The sequence below is a fragment of the Daphnia magna genome, linkage group LG10, assembly GCF_020631705.1.
Source record: "Daphnia magna isolate NIES linkage group LG10, ASM2063170v1.1, whole genome shotgun sequence".
Classification (NCBI taxonomy): domain Eukaryota; kingdom Metazoa; phylum Arthropoda; class Branchiopoda; order Diplostraca; family Daphniidae; genus Daphnia; species Daphnia magna.
In genome coordinates this window covers 9,055,474-9,075,807 of record NC_059191.1, presented here as the reverse complement: position 1 = coordinate 9,075,807, position 20,334 = coordinate 9,055,474, and the positions used below count along the sequence as shown (strand labels likewise).

The 20,334-nt window shown below is 40.4% G+C and overlaps 3 protein-coding genes and 1 long non-coding RNA gene across 6 annotated transcripts; 2 read left to right on the top strand and 2 right to left on the bottom strand.

Moving 5' to 3' along the window:
• The first annotated feature begins 44 nt into the window (after positions 1 to 44).
• Positions 45 to 1,632, top strand: LOC116932433. The gene is made up of 4 exons (XR_006651995.1): positions 45 to 288; positions 356 to 713; positions 769 to 1,067; positions 1,149 to 1,632. It is a non-coding gene; the product is annotated as an uncharacterized LOC116932433 (long non-coding RNA).
• Positions 1,097 to 10,236, bottom strand: LOC116932429 (protein draper). 3 transcript variants are annotated; one of them, XM_045179969.1, is made up of 24 exons: positions 9,863 to 10,236; positions 8,623 to 8,812; positions 8,018 to 8,144; positions 7,470 to 7,579; positions 7,297 to 7,355; positions 6,928 to 7,103; positions 6,767 to 6,837; positions 6,580 to 6,700; positions 6,323 to 6,460; positions 6,027 to 6,083; positions 5,759 to 5,913; positions 5,487 to 5,653; positions 5,086 to 5,322; positions 4,684 to 5,004; positions 4,558 to 4,605; positions 4,380 to 4,466; positions 4,065 to 4,313; positions 3,943 to 3,989; positions 3,589 to 3,877; positions 3,409 to 3,465; positions 2,818 to 3,021; positions 2,558 to 2,731; positions 2,360 to 2,373; positions 1,097 to 2,216 (listed from the first exon to the last, which is right to left on the bottom strand). In XM_045179969.1, the coding sequence occupies exons 2-24, from the start codon at positions 8,748 to 8,750 to the stop codon at positions 2,007 to 2,009; spliced, it is 3,246 nt and encodes a 1,081-aa protein (XP_045035904.1). In that variant the 5' UTR covers positions 8,751 to 8,812; positions 9,863 to 10,236; the 3' UTR covers positions 1,097 to 2,006. The 3 variants fall into 3 exon arrangements, with proteins under 3 accessions (XP_045035904.1, XP_045035902.1, XP_045035903.1); XM_045179967.1 differs by lacking the exon at positions 2,360 to 2,373 and having other exon boundaries at positions 9,863 to 10,235; XM_045179968.1 differs by lacking the exons at positions 2,360 to 2,373; positions 3,409 to 3,465 and having other exon boundaries at positions 9,863 to 10,234.
• Positions 10,237 to 11,053: 817 nt separating this feature from the next.
• On the bottom strand, positions 11,054 to 13,147 carry LOC116932430 (galactose-1-phosphate uridylyltransferase). The gene is made up of 6 exons (XM_032940220.2): positions 12,841 to 13,147; positions 12,381 to 12,765; positions 12,085 to 12,313; positions 11,809 to 11,917; positions 11,462 to 11,678; positions 11,054 to 11,307 (listed from the first exon to the last, which is right to left on the bottom strand). The coding sequence occupies exons 1-6, from the start codon at positions 12,857 to 12,859 to the stop codon at positions 11,199 to 11,201; spliced, it is 1,068 nt and encodes a 355-aa protein (XP_032796111.2). The 5' UTR covers positions 12,860 to 13,147; the 3' UTR covers positions 11,054 to 11,198.
• Positions 13,148 to 13,161: 14 nt separating this feature from the next.
• Positions 13,162 to 13,968, top strand: LOC116932431 (40S ribosomal protein S12, mitochondrial). The gene is made up of 4 exons (XM_032940221.2): positions 13,162 to 13,298; positions 13,370 to 13,441; positions 13,502 to 13,737; positions 13,803 to 13,968. Exons 1-4 carry the CDS (start codon positions 13,232 to 13,234, stop codon positions 13,911 to 13,913), a joined length of 486 nt encoding a protein of 161 aa, XP_032796112.1. The 5' UTR covers positions 13,162 to 13,231; the 3' UTR covers positions 13,914 to 13,968.
• The last annotated feature ends 6,366 nt before the right edge of the window (positions 13,969 to 20,334 follow it).

The following is a 20,334-nucleotide window of genomic DNA, read 5'->3' as shown; positions in this document are numbered from 1 at the left end:
GAAAAAGGGGCCTTCGTATTACATTCTTCCTCTTCTCCCTTTTCCACCATTTTTTAACTATTCGTTTTGTCTTCCTCTTTCGGGAACGATGCCTTGAAGGTTCGGTGGAAAGTCGATGGACACGAACAGCACACAACGCAATGGCGGGGGATAAATGTGGGAGGAGCCTATTTTGTTCTTGCAGACGACAACAAAGAACACCAGCTTTTGACTTTCTCCCCTCTTTTTTTATTTAATTATTTATCTAGAAACGAAATGGATTGACGCAATAAGCGTACTCGCCACAAGGTAATAACAAATGCTATTTTTTTAAAGCAAAAAACTAAGATACTGAATAAATCAAATATTTCTTTAGAAATATGTCTCAACGCGCATGTCGACTGTTGTGAAGGGCTAATAACTAAAACGTGGTCCATGAAAGTTTTCCCAATTCTGTTGGCTGTGGACGACCTCGTGTGCAGCTTTACACGCGTGGTAGATCGTACAACTGGTAACATTATCAAAGCAATCGATATATCGTGTGGAACAGACAGGAAATAAAAGTTGGGACTTAAAATTCATGCCAACCTCCGTCACTGTGAAAAGGACAAACACGCACTAGTTCAATTACAAAACGGTGTCTCTATGACGGAGGTGGAGAATCATGGCACGCCGTCGTGTTATTGTCTGCACGTTACGACAGCGAAATGGGGTGCTGATGGGCGCAACGTATGGTATAACTGTTTCTGATACTGTATGTTACACGTTATTTCACCTTTATGTTCTCAGGTGAGGGGAAGGCACTGTTGCATTTTCAAATAGCCAACGGAAGTTCCGACTCTACACTTCCGCTCGTTCAATACTATTACACCTGTGCATCAGACGAGACTGTGTGGCTCGTTAAGTCCGGTTCGTTGTTTTTTTTGTGTGTTAAATTTAGTGACCTAGAAAACCACACCAAAACACTAACGGGAAATGAGACAATGCACAGGAAAATTCGTTGATTCGACACAGCATTCCATCATTACGTATAGGAAATGAAAAATTGGGAATTTGTGAAAAATGGCGCCTCCGTTATGCAAATATTGGTACAATAACGAAATGATATCGATCCATCTTTTATATGTATTGTGTGTATTGATGAGCATCATACTTTTCTTTTCCAACAGAAAATGTACACAGGCAAACAAAACGGTTTTATACTTTCACGCAGATCCGAAAAACAAAAGAATATAACGTTTCGGTTGGAAATGTGGAGTGAGGATCAAATGAGGCGAAGCATGTACACAGGTATACATTCACACACCGATGCATTCAAATCATATACCAATAGTTTCACCAATTTCTATCAAACAAACATCAATTGCCAATATTTTCTTTCCTTCTTCGTTATATTGGATAGTAAAAACTTTCTGAACAATGTAATACTTCATGAGAAACACACGCTATCACACACACACGGGCACCGACATCTTGTTTCTCTAAAAAACACAGGACGTCTGCCAATAGACACGACAATTTGCATTTAAAATCGATATTTTTCGTTTAGTTCGTAAATTAAAAAGGGGGAAGACAAAAATTACATTTGGATTGATGTTATGTGCATTCACATTTGACACGATTAAAAGAAAGTGAAATAATAAAACAAACAGGTAAATTAAAACTCAGGGGATGGATTTACAGTAGAAGAGATCCCTCCAGACACACGAGTTGGTGCTCATAAACTCAAAAAATAAAGAAATAGATAAAAAAGTGAGATGGGAGGACACTTAAAAATTCATCAGATTAACTACTCGCATAAATTTAAAGAAAAACAAAAATCGTGTTATCAATTTCCTTCAAAATGATTGAGTGCAAATGAATAAAATTTTCCCTTTTGTTTTTCAATTGATTTCATATTTTCTTTTTCTAAGTTGTCACTTTTTCTTGCTAGACTTTGGCACTATCGAGACTGAGAGACGAAGTGGTCGACGACGACGGTGATGGAGAAGAAGATCGACCTCCATCCGAGCGGAAACCTCCGCCTCCTATTGATATCGAGAGCGGTGTTGTCGCCGGATCGCTGGCGGCGGAGGTGGAGACGGTAGAGGCGGTGACGCTGGAGCCGCTGGGAAAGACGGAGTGAGAGGCTCCCAAGCCTCCCAGAGAACCCAACGATCCGGAAGCGATCCGCAAATATTGCGGCCGGACCTCTGTAAGTGGTCGTGAATCGTCCAATCGGTCGTATGCCTCGTCGACTATGTCAAATTGAAAAAAAAAAAATAAATAAATAAATCTATTATTAAGACATGGCACAAAAAAGAACAAGGTCACCTACATAAAAAGCAAAGCAGAAAAGAAATCAAGGAAATATTTTTAAAACAGCAAACACCCAATTTACCTGTAAACTGGAATCTGCAAATCCAGTCAGCGTAACACGCAAGAGAAGAAAACAAGAACAAAGAAGAATGTCTTACCACATGATAGTGTTAAAAAAGAAATTGTTAGAGAGAGAAAGAGAGAGACACATGTCGACGAAACAAGTTAGTCTGGTTACACGAAGATTTGAATCGTGCCAACGTCAAACAATCGCACATACCATAATCTTTATTCTTGTGCTTGATCTCGTCGTAGAGGTGCTCGACGCTCTTGGACACCTTTTCTTCGTCGATCGTGTGATAGATGTTGAAATTGTTGAAATTGGGGTTGCCCATGTCGGCTTCCCGGTTCTTGTACAACTCGGCCGTGCTCGATATCGATCCGCCATAAGCTCCTTAGAAAAGAAAACATCAAATTTAGTTTTTTTTTTTCAAAATAATTATTTTATACCCTCCACCCATCCAAAGTTTAATGAAATACCTTCTGAACAGTCATCGTCAAGTGAATTGGGTCCCAATTTGGCTCGCTCCAAATTGGTCAGATTGCTTTTGGTTCCGGAAGAGCATCCGAGATCGTTGCGTATGCGCGTGTTATTCAAACCGCCAACGGCTGCCGTCGCTCCAGCAATTCCATTCGCACCGCCCGTCGGATAGCAGTAAACTGGATTGTCAAAATGATGCCGATCTGTCACCCACATACACACGCACAAAATGGTTACAATTATTTTGTCTGTTTTCTCTTTTTTTTTTTTTCGTTTAATAAAAGAAAAACACACGCGCGCGAAAGCGAAAAATCATAAAACCCGCAAACCCGAAAAAGATAAATTTCAAGCCACTCAAAAGAACAACTCACTCAAAATAAATTCTTACCCATCCGTCAAATGGTCGAAAGTTAACCATCACACATTTTTTCTCTTATCTGTTAAAACGATAGTTCCTAGTTGCAAGTCAAAAACTAAACTGGTTTGGATGGTAGAAAGAGAAGGGATTTGAATAAAACTTGGAAGAAAAAAAGGAGGCAAACTAAAAAATAAAAAAAAAGAAGGAAAAAGAATTTAAAAAAGGGACGAGCCTTTCTTGGCCGGCAAAGAATTGGTGTCAACAATGCCACTTTGAGAAGAGTAGAACTCTAGAAGAAGTTGAAAAGAAAAAAAAGGAATAAACACGTAGAGCCACTAGAAACTTACTATCATTCAATGACTGGGCAAATAAAAAAAGAAAAGAAAAACAGGAAAAGAAAACGAGAACGTACCGGGAGCCGAACTTGGATCAGCAATGTACTGGACGTGTGCCAATTCTGATTTCAAGTGAGAGATTCGACGTCGATAGTAGATCAGGGCACCGATAACGATGACAATTAACAAGATGGACACGATGAGACCGCCAATAAGACCACCGTGATTGACGGGCACAATTGGCTCGCCCAATTGACTCTTGTCACTCACTGGCGAATAAATGGCAATGTCGCATTGATCACCCCGGAATCCTTCGCGACACACGCAACCGCTGGCCGGATGACAGATGAAATTATCATTCGGACACTGTGCAAATAACATTTCGAATTAATGTCCAAATATTTAATGAAGCACTTCAAACAAAAACGTACCTGACAATGACTCATGCAATGCTGACCGTAATAACCTTCGGGGCAAACTGTTAATTAAAAGGACGTGACTGTTAGAAAAATGTGTGTCAAGTATAAAATGAATTGGACAATTTTTGTTTTACTTTCGTTGCACTGAGGGCCCATCCAACCGTCGTGACATCGACACTGACCGTCATTAGGTCGGCAAGTTCCATTATGGAGACAGGTACATCTTTGAGTACAAGCAATGCCCCACGTATTGGGCGGACAAGGAACTGAACAATCCTCTCCTTTCCAGCCGGGAAGACAACGGCATTCACCACTGACGTGATGACATTCCGCACCGTTTTTGCAACGATTACATTTCTGTTGACAGGCTTCTCCATACATTCCTTAATATTTAAATACGATTAAATTCTATTTCCAATCGATTGATATCCAAGAAAATGGGCGAATACCTTTAGGGCAAGGCTCTTCGCATCGAATTCCCAAGTAACCGGGCTGGCAAGAACAACGTCCATCAACCGCATTACAATTGCCGTTACCTTGAATTGAAAAAAAACAAACAAACAAAAAAAACAAACAAAATCGGTCAAAAATAATAGGCGGAAGCGGGGGATTAAATATCGATTTTACCATTGACGCAGGAAGGACAACGTTGCCGGCACTTCTTTCCATAAAAACCTATATATATATATTTGTTTTTAAGTAAATAATAAATTACGAATGAATCATTGGCTGTCACATTTGTTTGTAAAATACCTGTTTCGCAGCGATCCTCACACAATTCACCTGTCCAGCCGCGTTGACAGTAACAATCGCCCAGATTGTTGCACGATCCGTCATTCTCGCAGTGACAAATGGAACGGCATTCTGGCCCGTATCGACCCTTGGGGCATTGAGTCTCGCAGCGAACCCCGCGGTAGCCGGCGTGACACAAACACTCGCCCGTCACGGGATCGCATGCCGTCGTTGTTGTTTTTTGACACTCGCACGTTTCCTCGCAATTCAAACCGAAACGGCCTTCCGGACAGGTGGCATTGCATGCGTCATCCTTGAATCCAGCGCTGCACGAACATTCGCCTGTCTCGTGCAAAAGGATTACCATTCAATTATGAACGGGTTTTATTATTTTAAACAAGAAAAAAGAAAAAAGAAAAAGACCTGTGACGTGATGACAGGAAGCTCCATTTTTACAATGGCATTGTTCCTTGCAGTTTTCACCGTAGAAACCAGCCCTACAGGGCGATTCGCACAATAAACCTGACCATCCAATGGGACATTTGCATTGTCCGTCCGTGTTTGAGCAATTGCCTCCATTCTTGCAAGCGCATATATTGGTGCAATTGTTTCCGTAAAAACCCTCGGGACACTGATCTTGACAATCATTGCCGATATAACCTGGAAACAGAAAATACAATTTTCAAAAAAGATGAAACGCTAGAGAAAACGGACCGAGTTTGTTCAACTCTCGTACGTCACATAACAAAATAAACAAAGCGAAACAAACAAAAGAGAGCGACGAGGAAAGTTGATACGTTTGTGCGTGTATGCTCGATCAATACCTGACAGACAGACGCAGGTGCCGGTGACGGGGTCGCAATGGGCATCGTTCTTGCAAGTGCAGACGTTTCGACAGCCCAAACCAAACGTGTAGGTTGGACAAGGTCTTGAGCACGTTTGGCCGTCCCAGCCGGCCTTACACATGCATTCACCAGTCCACGGATGGCACCTACAGCAAAGTGAATTTGACAACAATGAGATGAAGCCGAACAACAGAGTGGGCGGGAAAAAAGGGGGGAAAGCATAACAATCGAGAAGAGAACAATCCACTTACAATTCAGTATTGTTGGAGGAGCACGGACAGATCTGAGTGCAACCTGGGCCGTACAGCTTGTCAGGACAGGCCCTTTGGCTGCAATCGGGGCCAGTCCAGCCTTCGGTACAGGCGCACGAACCGTTCGTGATGTTGCAAATGGCTCCGTTCAAACACTGTCGCCACCACAATTGAAAATTGATTATTTTCTTAAGATTAAAATCCAGTTTTTACTAGTGTCTGACGATGATGACACAATCTTTAATGTATAATATCATATAAGCCAAACCTTGCAGGGAGTTTCGCAGTTCTTTCCGTACATTCCTGGCGGGCATTGTTCTTGACACTGTCAGACACACACACACACACACACAAAAAAAAGGAAAATAAAGAAAACTATTTGAAGAGATACGGGTCTCTTTTGTCCAGACACCAGTAAGGGGATCAGAGCCAAAGCCCGGATGATTACGATGTGATAATAATTTGCTTTTTTTTTTTTTTTCAGGGGGCGGGCGAAAGTTTCGTAAGACTTTATGGACAATAAGATTTAATGATTTTAGTACTAAGAAATGAAGATGAATTTACTTGATCGCCTCGATAGCCGGGCAAGCAGTGGCATGAGCCGTTAATGTGATCACAACGGGCATTGTTGTGACAGGAACAACGTTGAGAGCATTGGGCACCCCAAGTTCCATCCGGGCATGGATTGGCGCACACTTCACCCTGCAGCAGTAACCGGAAGGGGAAAAAAACAAAAGAAAACAATAAAAATAGAGAAATAACGAGGGCGGATAGTACAAAAAAAAAAGGAGGTGGGGAAGACGAGGGCAATTTTTCATTACCGTCCATCCGCTAGTACAGAAACATTTGCCATCAATGGGGCTGCATGTACCGCCATTCTGACACCGGCAACTGGACGCGCAGTTTTGGCCGTGAGTTCCATCCGGACAAGGTTCATCGCATCTACAAAACAAAAGGAATGTTTTATTGCTTTATTATTAGATACTCTCTTAATATAATCATTATTACAGTGGCCCATTCCAACCGGGTTGACAGGCGCATGCTCCTGAAACTGGATCACAATAGGCTTGATTCCGGCACTGCGGAAACAAAAGTCCACAATAATCAGCAAATGGATAGAAAATTTAAAAAAAAAAAAGGGGGGGGGGGATACTATTATTGCTATTTACCTGACACTTGAGAGAGCAAGACTGGCCATAATAGTTTTTGGGGCACGGATAGTCGCAATGGAGACCTTTCCAACCTGCCGTGCAGGTGCAACTGCCATTGACCGGATCGCATTTCGCTCCATTTAGACACGGACAGCTATTGCTGCAATTTGGGCCCCATTTGTGCTCTGGGCAAGCTGTGGAAAAAAAAACAAAAGGGAGCAACATTATTTCCACTTTATTCACCAACAAAATTCATTGTGGCTTTTCAAGTTTTTCTTTTTAAGTGCGCAAAGAGAAAAGAACTGGTAGCCGCAACAACTGGATCTGACCAGATCGCAACAAAAAAAAAGAATACATAATCGAATAAAAGAGAGCTGCATAGCATACCAATGTTGCATGTAGGTCCGCCATAGCCTGGTTCGCATTTACAGTTGTCCGGTCCCACGCTTTTTATTATTTCGTTGGTCATCAAAATAGCATCCGAAAAGAAAAAAAGAGAAACGAAAGTGAATGAAAATCAAAGGGAAAAAAATGATAAATCAAAAATTTGCATTTCCTACCAAGTTCCGTGCAGGCATTGCTGGCCACAAATGGGAACGCAGCTGCTATTGTCAGCCGTTCGGGCGTAACCTGAACAACAATCCTCCAAGACACGCATCTTCTCTACCGACTTGAATAAAAAAAAAAAAAATGAGGACGGGAATGTGGTGATCAATATTTCAAACAGAAAAAAAAAAGGGGGGAAATCAAATTTCATATTTCAAAAAGAGTTGGAATTGGAACGAGTTTGCAACGCGAGTCTTTGAAAATCTTATGACTCCCTCAACTTGAAATCGATTCATTTAAAACAGACTTTGGAATTGGGAAAAAAGTTGGTACATCGTCCAATTTCTAACGACCGAGAAATCATCAGAAAGTCAACGGAAAAGCCAAAAGTTTTTAGCCAACGTGTTTGGCTATTCCACTAGAGTAACGCACACGCGTAGACCATCCGTCCAAGACTGGACAAACAGTTTTATCCCCTCAACGGGAAAGGACTTTTCCAACGGATATCCGGGGGGGTCTTTTGGTTCCGTCTGAAAATGCAGACATAAGATTTAAATTTTACCTCAGTTTTGAAGGCTACTTTATTGTGGACCGTGTAGCGTGAACACCAAGGTGGAAAAGCCACACAGGTGGTAAATGTCCTGACTTTGTACGGCTGCAAATAGGAGATTTTGACCGTCACGAAATATCTGGAAAAAGAAAACAAATACACAAATCGATTAGAACGAGAGAGAAAAAAAAGGCAATCATCGTGGCACTCGATTGGATGAATCCTCCTTGATTGATGGATCTGCAGAAATGAATCTCACACGATTGACTACATCACTGATCAACAGTGTCACGCTCGAGCGACAGCAAATCCCCGAAAAACCATCAAAAACTCGCGAGGCTGCGGGACTTGATCCTTATTACCATTCACCCTTTACAGTTTTCTTCTATATATCCCATCCTCCCCACTGGGGACACTAGAATGGCTGATGCATGCCAAAAATGCTTAAATAGATGCGAGAGTGAGAGAAAATGCATCGCTCTTCTCAATCCCTTCCCGTTTTTGTTTTTTTTTAAGGCGAATATTCCGAAACATCAAACGGTTTTTGAGGTGTGACCGGTCCTATGCAAATGATACAACGATCGTAAAATTTTTTCTTTAACTTTGATTTTGCTTACTTTTCTTGACGTGTACAAATGTTGCTGCCGGAAAGTGTGCTGGTCTGGCATTGCTGAGCGGACAAGATGGCCAACAATAAAACCAGAATCCATCGCTGCTGCTGCTGTTGTGGTGGACGTAACGACATGGTTGTTAGTAGTTTGGTTGTTGTAAGTTGTTGACACGACCAAGTCCTCCCGACGGAGTTGCCTGTCAAACACGCGCAAGCAAAGCGCGAAGAGAATAAAAACGTCAATATTTTTTTCAGAAAAAAAAAATCTTTTTCTCGAGGAGAAAATGAGAAGTCCACAAACGAGGCAAAAAGGAAGCCACCGCTGACGAGGGATTGGCAGCAGCCAATTACGTAAATGATGGTCGAGATCACACACGCACGAGAAACATGGGCGGTACCCCCCAAGAAAAGCTAGACGGATGACTCAAAACTTGTCTTGGGTGAAGGATTATGTTGATAGGAAATGTAATTATAGGACAAGTTTCTTCATTTGTCGCATCGCAACTACTACGCCAATACATGTACAGTTGTACACACACAAAAAGATGATTGAATACGCATATATCAACATTGGGGATAGAAAAAAAAACTCGATTCAATTCGCCCTCAGGCCAAATACCCAACATTCTCTTTTGAAAAGAAGTTTCATGAGATTCTTACGGTCAGCCAGATCCCCCCCGTTCTTCGAACGTAAGTAGTGGTGGCTTTTTCGGGACTTATCGGGGACACGCACACTGCGGATATTCTACATCCCCTTCCATTCTCATTCGTCCTTGCTGAAGCTTAGAATAAAGAGCTATGTTTACTTGTACAGAGAGAGAGAGAGAGAGAAAAACCGCTGATGGATGTACTTTTCTTATTTTTTTTTTACGTAGGGAAAACATCTGCAGAGACAAATGGAATTCATTGACACTTTCCCGAGGAGAGAAATCAAATTATGTTGAGAGCGGGTTGCTACTTGATACGTGAACAGCACAGTGTGTCAATTGAAAGATACAGTCGTAATGGGCTGTTTATTCTTCTTTTTGTGTCTAATGTCTCATTTCCTGTCTGTTGGACTGGCCCACATGTTAATTAATGAATTTGGGAGACTGAAAAAAAGTTGGTGCTAGTTTAGCCGAGTGGGCAAGTTTAATACGTGACGCAAGTTTTTTCACCTTCCACAAAGGGCACGCACAGAAATAGACATTTTCCTAGTGACCAACTAGAAATTCCTAGTGTTTGACTTGTAATGTAATTAGACTTACCTCAGAGTTCATCCACCTGCGAAACTGCTGGGAAATAACACCCCCCAAACACATGTAGAACCGAACGATGGTTTGCAAACAGATTACCAAGCTGCACACAATATAGAATTTATCTGTTTTTTGTTGACACACACACACACACACCAGAAACACACAGTGCAATGGCTGACTGGGGGAACGAATTTCTTTTCCTTCAAAACTGAAAAAGCGTAAAAAAATTGTGTGGAAAAACCCAGGAGAAAGCTAGCCAAGCACTTCCCCCTTTTTAAATTTTTTTTGCAAGTGTTCACGTTTTTCTGATGTGTGTTTGCGATAGCCACGACCGAACGAGACTCGTCTCTTCGAATCAAAGGGTGGCTAGGTTTATTGTCTCGCAGCCCAGCCTGTAGAAGCCAACACAACACATGCCCAGTGGCGGTGAAAGTGCAGAGCCACCTGGTGGCCATAAATACGAGCATATTGCGACATCGGAACGTCGACTAAAAAGACGACGTGAGTCAGACGTTACGGCCGATGGAGCCTCACGAACGCTCGAGATATTATTATTCAAGGCCGGGAACCGGAATCACCATCCACGTGACTATTGCCCGATCCATCAATGGCTCATGCGACAATCACAACGGCCTCCCCCATCAACAGAAAAACATGTCAATCCACCAGCCAAAGCCATACTTTTCTTTTTTCTTTTAATACAAACGAATAACTGGCTGCCATCTGGTTCTGTCTTTATTATTCGACAAATCTAGCAAGAGTGGCTCACGTTTATGGAGAGCTTTGCTGGATTGTCAAAATAAAAGGAAAACGAGCAAGCTCCTACCACCACACACAACTTCCGACCTCTTGATTTTTCTTTTGGACATTTGCATTTATAGCACGGAAAATTGTGTGTGCGGCCCGTCGAAACAGATGCAAAAACACTGTGGACCGAGAAAGGCCGGCAGAAAACGATCGATAAATGTAAATAATCCAGTGTATCAAATGAAACCATGAGAATGACATGAGAATAGGAAATCGTAGACAGCCGCCATGAAGGATTTTCTTCTGAGAGAAAAGAAATCGATCATCGGCACAAACACACAAAACCGTATCTTCGCAAAGACGTCACTAACTGCCAGAATTGCTTGATTAATCTCTCTTTCGTTTTCCCTCCATTTTTTCGCTGCCCTCTCTCTCTCGAATAATTGAAACCAATCAATAAACAATTCGTTTATTTCCGGATATAAAAGAGAGACGCGCAGCAACTGGATAGCAAGCAGGAAACCACAGCAGCACTTGCATTCGTATTTCATGTGGCTACAACTTTTGGGTATACTACAAACAAAAAAGATGAGATTTTCTATTTCACATTTTCATCTGCTTTATAATGAACTTCCGGTTGACTGACGAGCTTGTGAGCGGCTTGCTCGGCAGTTAAATCTCGTTGAGCCTGGCCAAGCATCTCGTACCTATCGGAAACGACCAAGAAAACCAATTAAAAACGGCAGATTCCTCGTCAAAGTCTGTGGCAAGAATTTCTGGCAATCGTCCAAGTTTGCCTCAAGTCATTCTGACAAGACATTGTCGAACAAATATAGAAGATTTTTCCATCGTTATATTTACCCGACCATGAATTTCTTGACGGTGGACGATCGTAGCAATGGAGGGTAATACATGGCGTGCAGCTGCCAATGTTGATTGTTGGAATGAGCCTTCCGGCCAGTTGGAGCCCCATGCCATCCCATCGAATATGGGAAACTTGTTCGGAACAAGTTGTCGTACTTGATCGTTAGGCGTTTCATTATTTCAGCCAATGAGTCGATCTCTTCTGACGTCAAATCTATTACACGGGCACACAAGTAGCAAGGAAAAAGCCAATAAAGGATAACACAGCTTAAAAAGACGAGGCTGCAGCAGCGCCATGAGGGGGTTGAAGGGAGGAAACGATTAACGATCTTATGTGTACGTACCACACATCCGGATCACGTGACGGAGTGGTACCAACAGGGTCTCGAATGGCCAAGTTGCCCACCATGGAACTACAACTATCCAGTGACTGTTCTGCACAACGATTCGTTCCTGCAAATAAAGAGAAAAAAAAAACATCAATCAACTGAAAAGTTCATGAAAGAACAAATAACATGGAATCTGGGAAGCATAGTACGCTGGACATACATATATACTTGGTGATCCTCAGTGCCATCGACAGCAAATCTGGCAAGTTAACTTGATAACAAGTTACGTACCTGCTTCTTCAACTCGGCATTGACGTAATCGAGTAGTAAAGGTCGGCTGTGGGTTTCATAGTATTCCCGTTGGTATAAATCTTTGATCCTTGGCTCGTTGGGCATAAAAGACGAGGCCCAAATCTGGCAGTGCGGATGTGGGTTAGAACATCCCATAATGGCGCCTTTATTTTCAAAGATCTGCACCCAATCATACTTGTCACCCAACTCTACTCCTTGTTTAATCCATCTGAAAGTGTGTCATTTCCGATATATTTTGTCGTTTTGTTAGATCAAACGATTTAAAGACCCCATACTCGTGAATAATGGCTTTGATTTCTTCTATGCTCATCAACGGAACTGTCAGGTCAGATCTGGGATGAAAGCACATGACACGACAAGTTCCCCTAGCAGGTTCAAACTTGAACAGTTCTTCATTGGTTTGGCTAGCATTACTTGCTTCAGGGATATCAGGTAACAGGGCAGGGAAATCATTCTCAAACACAAAGGTTGAGTCATATTGTCCATTTATCTCCCCATTAGGTCTTTTAACTCCGGGACAAAGTGGATTGCTCGGATCAAAAGGAGGGATTGGGTCTTCATGAGTTGATTCAACCTGACCACTCCAAGGCCTCTTTAGACGATGAGGTGACACCAAAATCCATTCACCTTTAAGAGGATTATACCTAACATGCTGGTGTTCTGCTCCAATAATAAAAAACACAATTTACCTGAAATTTCTAATTACAGAGAGAATGTAAGTTAAAAAATCCACACCTGTGAAGTTGAACTCCATTCTTGCGAATCACGTGACTATTAGTCACTGAAAAAGGCAAGCCTTTTTAGATATTTAGGGTCTTTCACTTATTATTCGATCGCCACGTCGTATTCAACCTGCCAGCTGCATGACGTCAGAAAATATTAAGTGACTAACACGGAAACAGAATATTTGGCAGAAACAGCAGGTGTTCCGGGAAAAAAATTTATGTGCACGCTGCCATGCGTGGAATGTAATCTTAACTTAAGAATTATCCTCACGCACATTTTTTTTTCACAAATTCTATATTGTTGTTTCGTTTCCGATAACTGACGCTTAAGTATCGACTTAAAACAACGCCATCTAACAGTAGAAATATAGAAAAGCATCGTCTGCTATTTCGGAAGAAAAATGAATTCTATACTACAAAATATTCTGAGGCTAACTTCGAATGTAATAAATTCAAGCAGAAATACAGGCAAGTTGCAAATGATTATGTTATGTATAAGCAAAAGGATAAAGTCTTTTTTTTCCGAAACTATTTTACAGGAATCCCAGCAATAAGACAATCACTGGGATGTTCATCTATCCTACAAAAGTACAACCAAATGCTGTTTACCGGTTCGAAATAGAATGACATTCGTCCTTAAATCAATTTTAACGAAATTTATTTGATTTCAGGGGAACGGGCTATGAGTAATCTCCTGTTAAAAATGCACTTGGAAGGCCCACACAAAAAAGTCAGGGCACCTAAAAATCCCCTGAGTGGCAACCCCATGTTAAAAGGAGTTGTACTGAAAACAGTCATCAGAAAGCCCAAGAAACCAAATTCTGCTAATCGAAAGTGTGTGGTAGTCAGACTAAGCAATGGCAAAGAGATGTGTGCATACATCCCTGGGGAAGGTCACAATCTTCAAGTATGTACTTTTTCCTGTTCTCAATTATGAAGTTATTCGATTTAACATCATGTTTCACATTCAAGGAACACAATATTGTGTTGGTACGCGTCGGCCGTGTTCCTGATCTTCCTGGTGTTAAACTTAAGTGTATTAGAGGCAAATATGATCTTGGCCATGTAATTAAAAAAAAGTAATGGAACACTGCAATAATTATTGCAGAGCTTTAGAATAAATGAATATGTTTTCAGATCTCTCATTATCAAGCAGTTTCTTTATTATACACATCCTTCCACAATCTTGCTTAAAGGGTTTTCATAAACAAGCTACACCTTATCCATTCCACTTTGTTAGCACATTTTCAGCCCTCAGTAATCTCAGTCGATGTCAGCACCCTGTAAGTTTACAACTCAGCTCTATGTAACATAGCATCACGATTTATCCAGTCTTGTCGTCAAACACGAGGAGCAGTATTTAGTCCCAGTTGAACTGTGGACTCAATCTAATCTATTTGTGACATATGAGAAGACGGAGGAGTTCCTCTTTGTCTGAAAAACCGCTTGTCAGCGGTTATTGCAAACCAGCCTCATGTTATTGACGGTTTACATCTCCGGAGCACTAATTACACCCCTATTCAAGGAGACAAAAGGCCTCTTGGGAGACAGTGATGAATAGTTCTAAAGCTTCGCAAACGTAATCACTAGATGAAAAAAAAAAAACATTTTTAAACGCAAACAGATTTTTGTTATCCTCTTAACTCATGCTGAGGTGTTATAAGTGCTAATGGGTTTGTCCGGTAGTAAAATTCAATAGAAAATTTACTTTGAATGCATGTTAATAAATTACTTCGCAATAAAGGGATTATAATGGTTTATCCAAAAATCGATGCAAAATTTTTCATCGTTTTTGATTTATACTAAAATGAAAGCGTTGGACGATTACATGCGACCTTGGTTACGTAGTCTTAAAATTTCAAGTTCTTCCCTCGCACTAATACCCTTCCATGTTTTTCTTCTAGTAATCCTTCAATCCCAATAACAGGAATTTCATCGGATGCTAAACACCTACAAGTTTCTTCACGAAATGATTTTTTTACGAAATTTGCTAGGCTTACGTTATTCAAAAATAATTATACAAAGTATAATGACATTTCTATTTTAAAAGAACAGAAAATTTGTATCAAATTTTTTCATTGATATTTGTATGTTTTCTCAACCTTGAATTCAATATTATTAATTTAATGGAAAATTCTACAGAGAACCTGAATAGATTCAGAATTTTAATTTTCTTTCTCAAATGGAAACATGTCTTGTTTACTGTATGATAATTGTGAAAAGATCTTAACCTTTCAATCGTGTAAATCCTGACCCTGAAATATTTACTCCTAGGAGAGTGCAAATAGCAGGCCACAAAGCACTAGTATGATTGACATTTAGCTCCTTGTCTTGAGCTTTTTCTTCAAAGAACACGTAGTTTGAAATGAATTTTAAAAAGTGCTGTTACGTTTACATTCGCATACGACCAATTCCTGTAGGGACCTACGGATGAGATGTAGGAAGAACTACGTCTTTTGCTTCCGCCTTAGTCATAGTAGGCCGCAAAGAAGGCTGTATACCCTCTGGAAGATATCCTCTTCTAATGGCGAGCCACATGAAGTTATCGATTGTCATCTTTACCTGTTAAAGAAAAATATTTGGATATTTACAACTATGGTACTGAAAACTGCTGATGTATTGTATAATATAATATAATATATCAGGCTTCGGAAGACTGCTGTTGATAAATGAAAAAAAATCTGAGCTAGTGCGTCTGCTAGAAGGGGACGCTACAGTTCCATCTCACGGATATAAAACGAAGCTTTTATAAATGCTGCCATCTAGTAGCAATAATATGAAATAATAGTAAAGCAAAGAAGCTTGTATAGATGTCGTTGCTAAGCTTATCTTTTCTTTTTTTTTACAATTTAAATCTCCAATACAAATCTTTTTAAAAAAACTGGGTGGACGATGTATTATTTATTCTGCGTTCGATATAGTCACAACTACCGCTTTTTAAGCATGAGCAGGTTTTTTTTCTTGGCTTCACCGTAATCTAATGCTCCCATCACTGAACCTTGAAAGTGTACTCAAATGAAGCAAAATGCAAAGTTTATGAATTCCAACAAGTACTTGCTCTTACATTAACCAAACTTTAAACTTTCATAAAACCCCATTGGTCATAAAAAATTATTTTTATTTTCTCAACACTGGTAGCCGCATCGATAAAACCCCATATAAACCCCCCCCCCCCTTCTACTTAATGTATACAAATATGGAAGCCGAAAAAAAAAAAAAAAGAATAAGAGGCATATGTGTCTTTTTATACCTGCCAAAGAGACGAAAAGGAGGATTATACTACATCGTCTGTCCAGCTACCACTTTTTTTTTTCGCTGGCCATCGCATAAACTATAGCTGCTGCCAGTACTTCCGGCGGCAAGTTAGACCCTTGTCCTAATACATGTCCGGATAATTGATCTTGCAACAGCCAAAAACCAAGGACATTCAACAGAAGAAAAAAAAAAACAACTACGGCCCGTGCTGCTGATATGTCTTTTCGAGTCACATCATGTGGAATAAATAATGCGATAGCAACTCAGATGAATATCGTATTTGAGCCAAGGAAGTCGACCTAAATGAGTTGTGTGTAAAGTAAAATCTGAAACTGTAAGTCAGACTTTTGCAGAAAAACATGACGTCGACTTTGAGAAAGAAACCCAAAAGAATATATAGCGAGAAAATAACGGGAAAATGGTAATTCGAGAATCCTGTGGGAGGAAATGCTAGCTGATGGTGGTACAACTGTACATTTCTTCCATACACAAGAGTTTTCTTTTCTTTGTTTAAAAAAAAAATAAAATAATGAGAGAAAAAAAGAAAGGGTGAGACGACGACTCGGATGAAACGATTTTGACAAGTGAGAGCAACTTCCTGGAACAAACAAAAAGGGCGTCCGGAGTCACCAAGTCGCCAAAATTCAACATCTTTATGAATATATATTAATTTTTTATCGATCGAAATTTTACCATTCAAAATTGTGATGATCCTTATTTTATTTTTCGCTGGTGGTTTGTGTGTGTGTGTGTGTGTTTGACCTGAGAAAGTTGCAGCTGCTCTTCTTCGTTATAGGGTTATACGTCTAACCAACGGATTTTTGCTTGTGCCAAAATTTCGGCGATAGGGAAAAAGATGCCACTAAAACCTTATTATATGCATACAAGCATGTACGTGTATACACACTCGTGTGTATTATAGCCGCATTGGTAAAATAGGTCAAGCTGAAAAGTGGATAAATATAGAGAAGAGGGTGAAGAAAAAGGGTTGTGTGTGCGTGTGTGTGTCCAGTTCATTGTATGCGTCCGGGTCTCTTTTAGGGTCGACCCTTTTTCTCACCCAATGGTCCTGTTGCTGGTTGGTTCCATCATCCAACAGCAAAAAAGAGAAAACGCCGCAGCAGACTCCCCTCCTAACACGAGGTTAGGTCAACTGGCGTATTGTAAAATCGAGGTCACAGAGCCTCCGGCTGGGAAAGTTGATCCTCCACTGTTAAGTACCACCGTTCTTCTTCTTGTTTGGTCATATGTGTGCATATGCTCTTTCTGGCTGCGGAAACATGTATGCGTAGAAAAAGAAAGAAGAGCCGGTTACAACCCTCTCTCTCTCTCTCTCTTTCTCACTTGTAGTGTGTGTGTATACAATGACTATTTTCTTCTTTAACCTTCTTCCACCTTGGGTCGCTGAATACACAAACTCAGGTCACATCATCGCAAAAGTTTTGCAAGCTGGTGCCCTTTTATTATCGGACGTTCCATACGATGGGCTAAAGAATAAAAATGAAAAAAAAAACCTTTTTCTGAGCGATGGTTTGACCCCGTTATGATTTGTTGATCGCACCGCAAAATAATGTACACTTTTCCGCCTCTTTTTGCTGATGTGCCACGGTATTCTACTTGGGTGTAGTTTTTGGTTAAAAGGTGAATAAACAACATCCGTCCATCAGCTTTCACCTTGAATTCATTCTCTTGTTTACGTCAACGATGTGGAAATTTTCCAAATCAGTTTAGCACTTTTCAATTGTGTTTGGTGATGACACAAGTGAATGACAAGCTTCTATGTATCCATTAGATTGTTACGTCTAGCCCGATAGACTATTAGGGCTTTTATTCCTTCGAGAACTATGTGAACATATCCATCGAGTTGATGTGAATAATTCCCTTTTTTTCCCCTCTTGACGATAAGATAATCATTTCCAGTTGGTCAGCCCTTAAAGTGTTTATGTCCACATATCTACATTTTCACTAAATGGCAGTTATATTTACGATAGATAAGAAGCCAGCAGCCCCTGCAGCCAATGTTAAGCATTTTTCAAAAAAAAAAAATAATGAGTAATATAAATCGCAGAAAAACACACAGCGATTGTGTTATTCATTACTGTCACATCTCGCGTTCAAATGTCTACAAAATCGTCTTCCTGGACGATTGGCGAAAATCATCGAGGTATTCGCTTATTCAATTTCAAACCACCGACACAGACTGTAGGCTACATTAAAGATGATGCCAATATCTTATATAAATCGTAGTGATGCAGGATAGAAAAAGTTATATTTACCTCCTATGTATAAGCAAGATAGGTGGGAGGATTAGACCAGGGAAAAGGCTTAAAAAGGTGCGGCCTGCTGTTGTGACCGAGGTGAAAGTTTTTTTGCAAAAAAAAAAAAAAAATGAAAAAGGTTTTCTGTACCTAAAAACTTCAAAAAAGGAGCCGAGCTGAGGGGGTCTTTACTGATGTGCATTTTAAAAAAAATCTATCCGCAACCTTACAACTCATTGGTGCCAGACAAAAGGATCCGATCTATTCACGTATAAGGGAAACTTCGCATAGATATAAGCCCTCAAAAGGATATAGGAAATATTATTTAAAAAAGTTTTTACTTCTTCTTCTATCAGCAACACAAGAGGTCAATGCGAATCGACCTGAGATGGCCTGAATAAGTCGAGGAATGCATCGATACACAACCCATCTAGCCATCATTATACTATGTCCTTTTTTTTGCTATTTCTGATGGTGGCTTCTTCTGGATGGGAGGTTTCATCGCACACAGAAGAGAAATGTTGGTCCTACCCACCCTCTGGAGAGAAAAGAGAAGCCAAACTGACAATTATGGATGACATGCGGCAAAGCTTCATTTGCAAGTGCATATTAAAGTTCAACGTTTCAATAAAAATGTGGATGAGAACAAATGATTTAAAGCTATTTAGAATTCAAGCTGTATTTGGAAAGGAAAAGAAACGAATTTTTCGAATTCAATCTTAAATAGTCAAATGATTGCGATGCTTACACAACAACTTTAATAACAAAACGTTACATAATGTTCTTCGTCACACTTTTCCATCCAATTCGTTGCTGTTTAAATGCCCCGTTTACGAGTTTATGTTTGACAGAAAATACGTTACCAAAGATTTGAAACGCACGTAAAGTTTAAGTTATTCAACCAGCCCCAGAGTCAATTTTCACACGATCGCGAAAATTAACCTGCTGATAAGAAAAGGACGACGTCGTTAGTTTTCCCCTCCCAGACCTGGACCATTGGGGATTACGAGGACCGGTTACGTGGCTCCACTGGGGTAAGACCTTCCTCGGTATACAAGATTTTCGGTTAAATTGTTGATTCCAACGAAAAATGATGCAGCAAGAAAAAAATCGAGACGTTGCACAAGTTATGTAACCAGCGTTATCTTAAATTCTTCAGAACACCTCTAAATGCAAGTAAACCCATTGGGAGAAGAGGTTGAAGGGACTTCTATTTTTACAAATAATTTCAAACTGAAATAGATTTCGGAGCTTTTTGGAATCACCTGCTGTTTTTTTCTGCGTCCACGAATTATAAAACTGTAACTGAAGAAGTGATTGTTTGCAGTGACCCTGATTACAATCTTCAGACAGGTGGTCATTGCCGAGTCCCACTGCTGTTCGTTAATCAAGGATCATTACTCAAATACAATAGAAGCGGTAGTTGGAAAAGAATCGAAATTGAATCCTTTCGGGCCCTCAACAAGAAACCTGGACGTTACAGGCTCGTTACTCTTTCCCTTTTAATCCTGCAGGATTTGCGATACGCCCATGCAGACACGGTTGACCTGGTCAGAGATGAGGTCAACCAACATAAGGTTTTTTTTTTTCTTTCGGCAGAATTAAAATAGGGGGTGGATATTGTCATAAGTTGTTAACTAAACAGTTTCCAAGAAGATTGCATAATTTCTTGTTTGCATTGTTATATAACTGGCGTTACGTCGCAATCCGCATCGCCCCCGGAACTATAGATACTATAAAAGTAAAATCTGAGAAATTTGGGCATTTCAGATTTTACGTCGATGCCGATGGCATCCAAAATTTGGGAATTTCATTCGCCAATACTAGCCATTCCATTTAGAAAGGGAATTTTAGAAGTCATTGACTTTTAAAGGATGCGGATTTCATAAATTGCATCCGTCCGCCATAAAATCCCATCGGAAAAAAAAGGGAAAAAAATGGTTTAAAGGCAAGACAAATGCACCATCATTCCATTTAGTGCATCCGGACTA

Bases quoted from the DNA above. Each gene is read 5' to 3' on its own strand.
- LOC116932429 (XM_045179967.1), bottom strand. From the start codon at position 8,750: ATGTCGTTACGTCCACCACAACAGCAGCAGCAGCGATGGATTCTGGTT. The intron at 5,323-5,486 runs GTATTGATCGAG...TTCTGTTTCCAG, and splicing joins CACCTGCGTCTGTCTGTCAG to GTTATATCGGCAATGATTGT. The intron at 3,466-3,588 runs GTACGTTCTCGT...AACTTCTTCTAG, and splicing joins TGATCCAAGTTCGGCTCCCG to AGTTCTACTCTTCTCAAAGT.
- LOC116932430 (XM_032940220.2), bottom strand. The intron at 11,918-12,084 runs GTACGTAACTTG...CTTTATTTGCAG, and splicing joins ATGCCGAGTTGAAGAAGCAG to GAACGAATCGTTGTGCAGAA. The intron at 11,679-11,808 runs GTACGTACACAT...CCCGTGTAATAG, and splicing joins TCACGTGATCCGGATGTGTG to ATTTGACGTCAGAAGAGATC.
- LOC116932431 (XM_032940221.2), top strand. From the start codon at position 13,232: ATGAATTCTATACTACAAAATATTCTGAGGCTAACTTCGAATGTAATA. The intron at 13,299-13,369 runs GCAAGTTGCAAA...ACTATTTTACAG, and splicing joins AAATTCAAGCAGAAATACAG to GAATCCCAGCAATAAGACAA. The intron at 13,442-13,501 runs GTTCGAAATAGA...ATTTGATTTCAG, and splicing joins CAACCAAATGCTGTTTACCG to GGGAACGGGCTATGAGTAAT.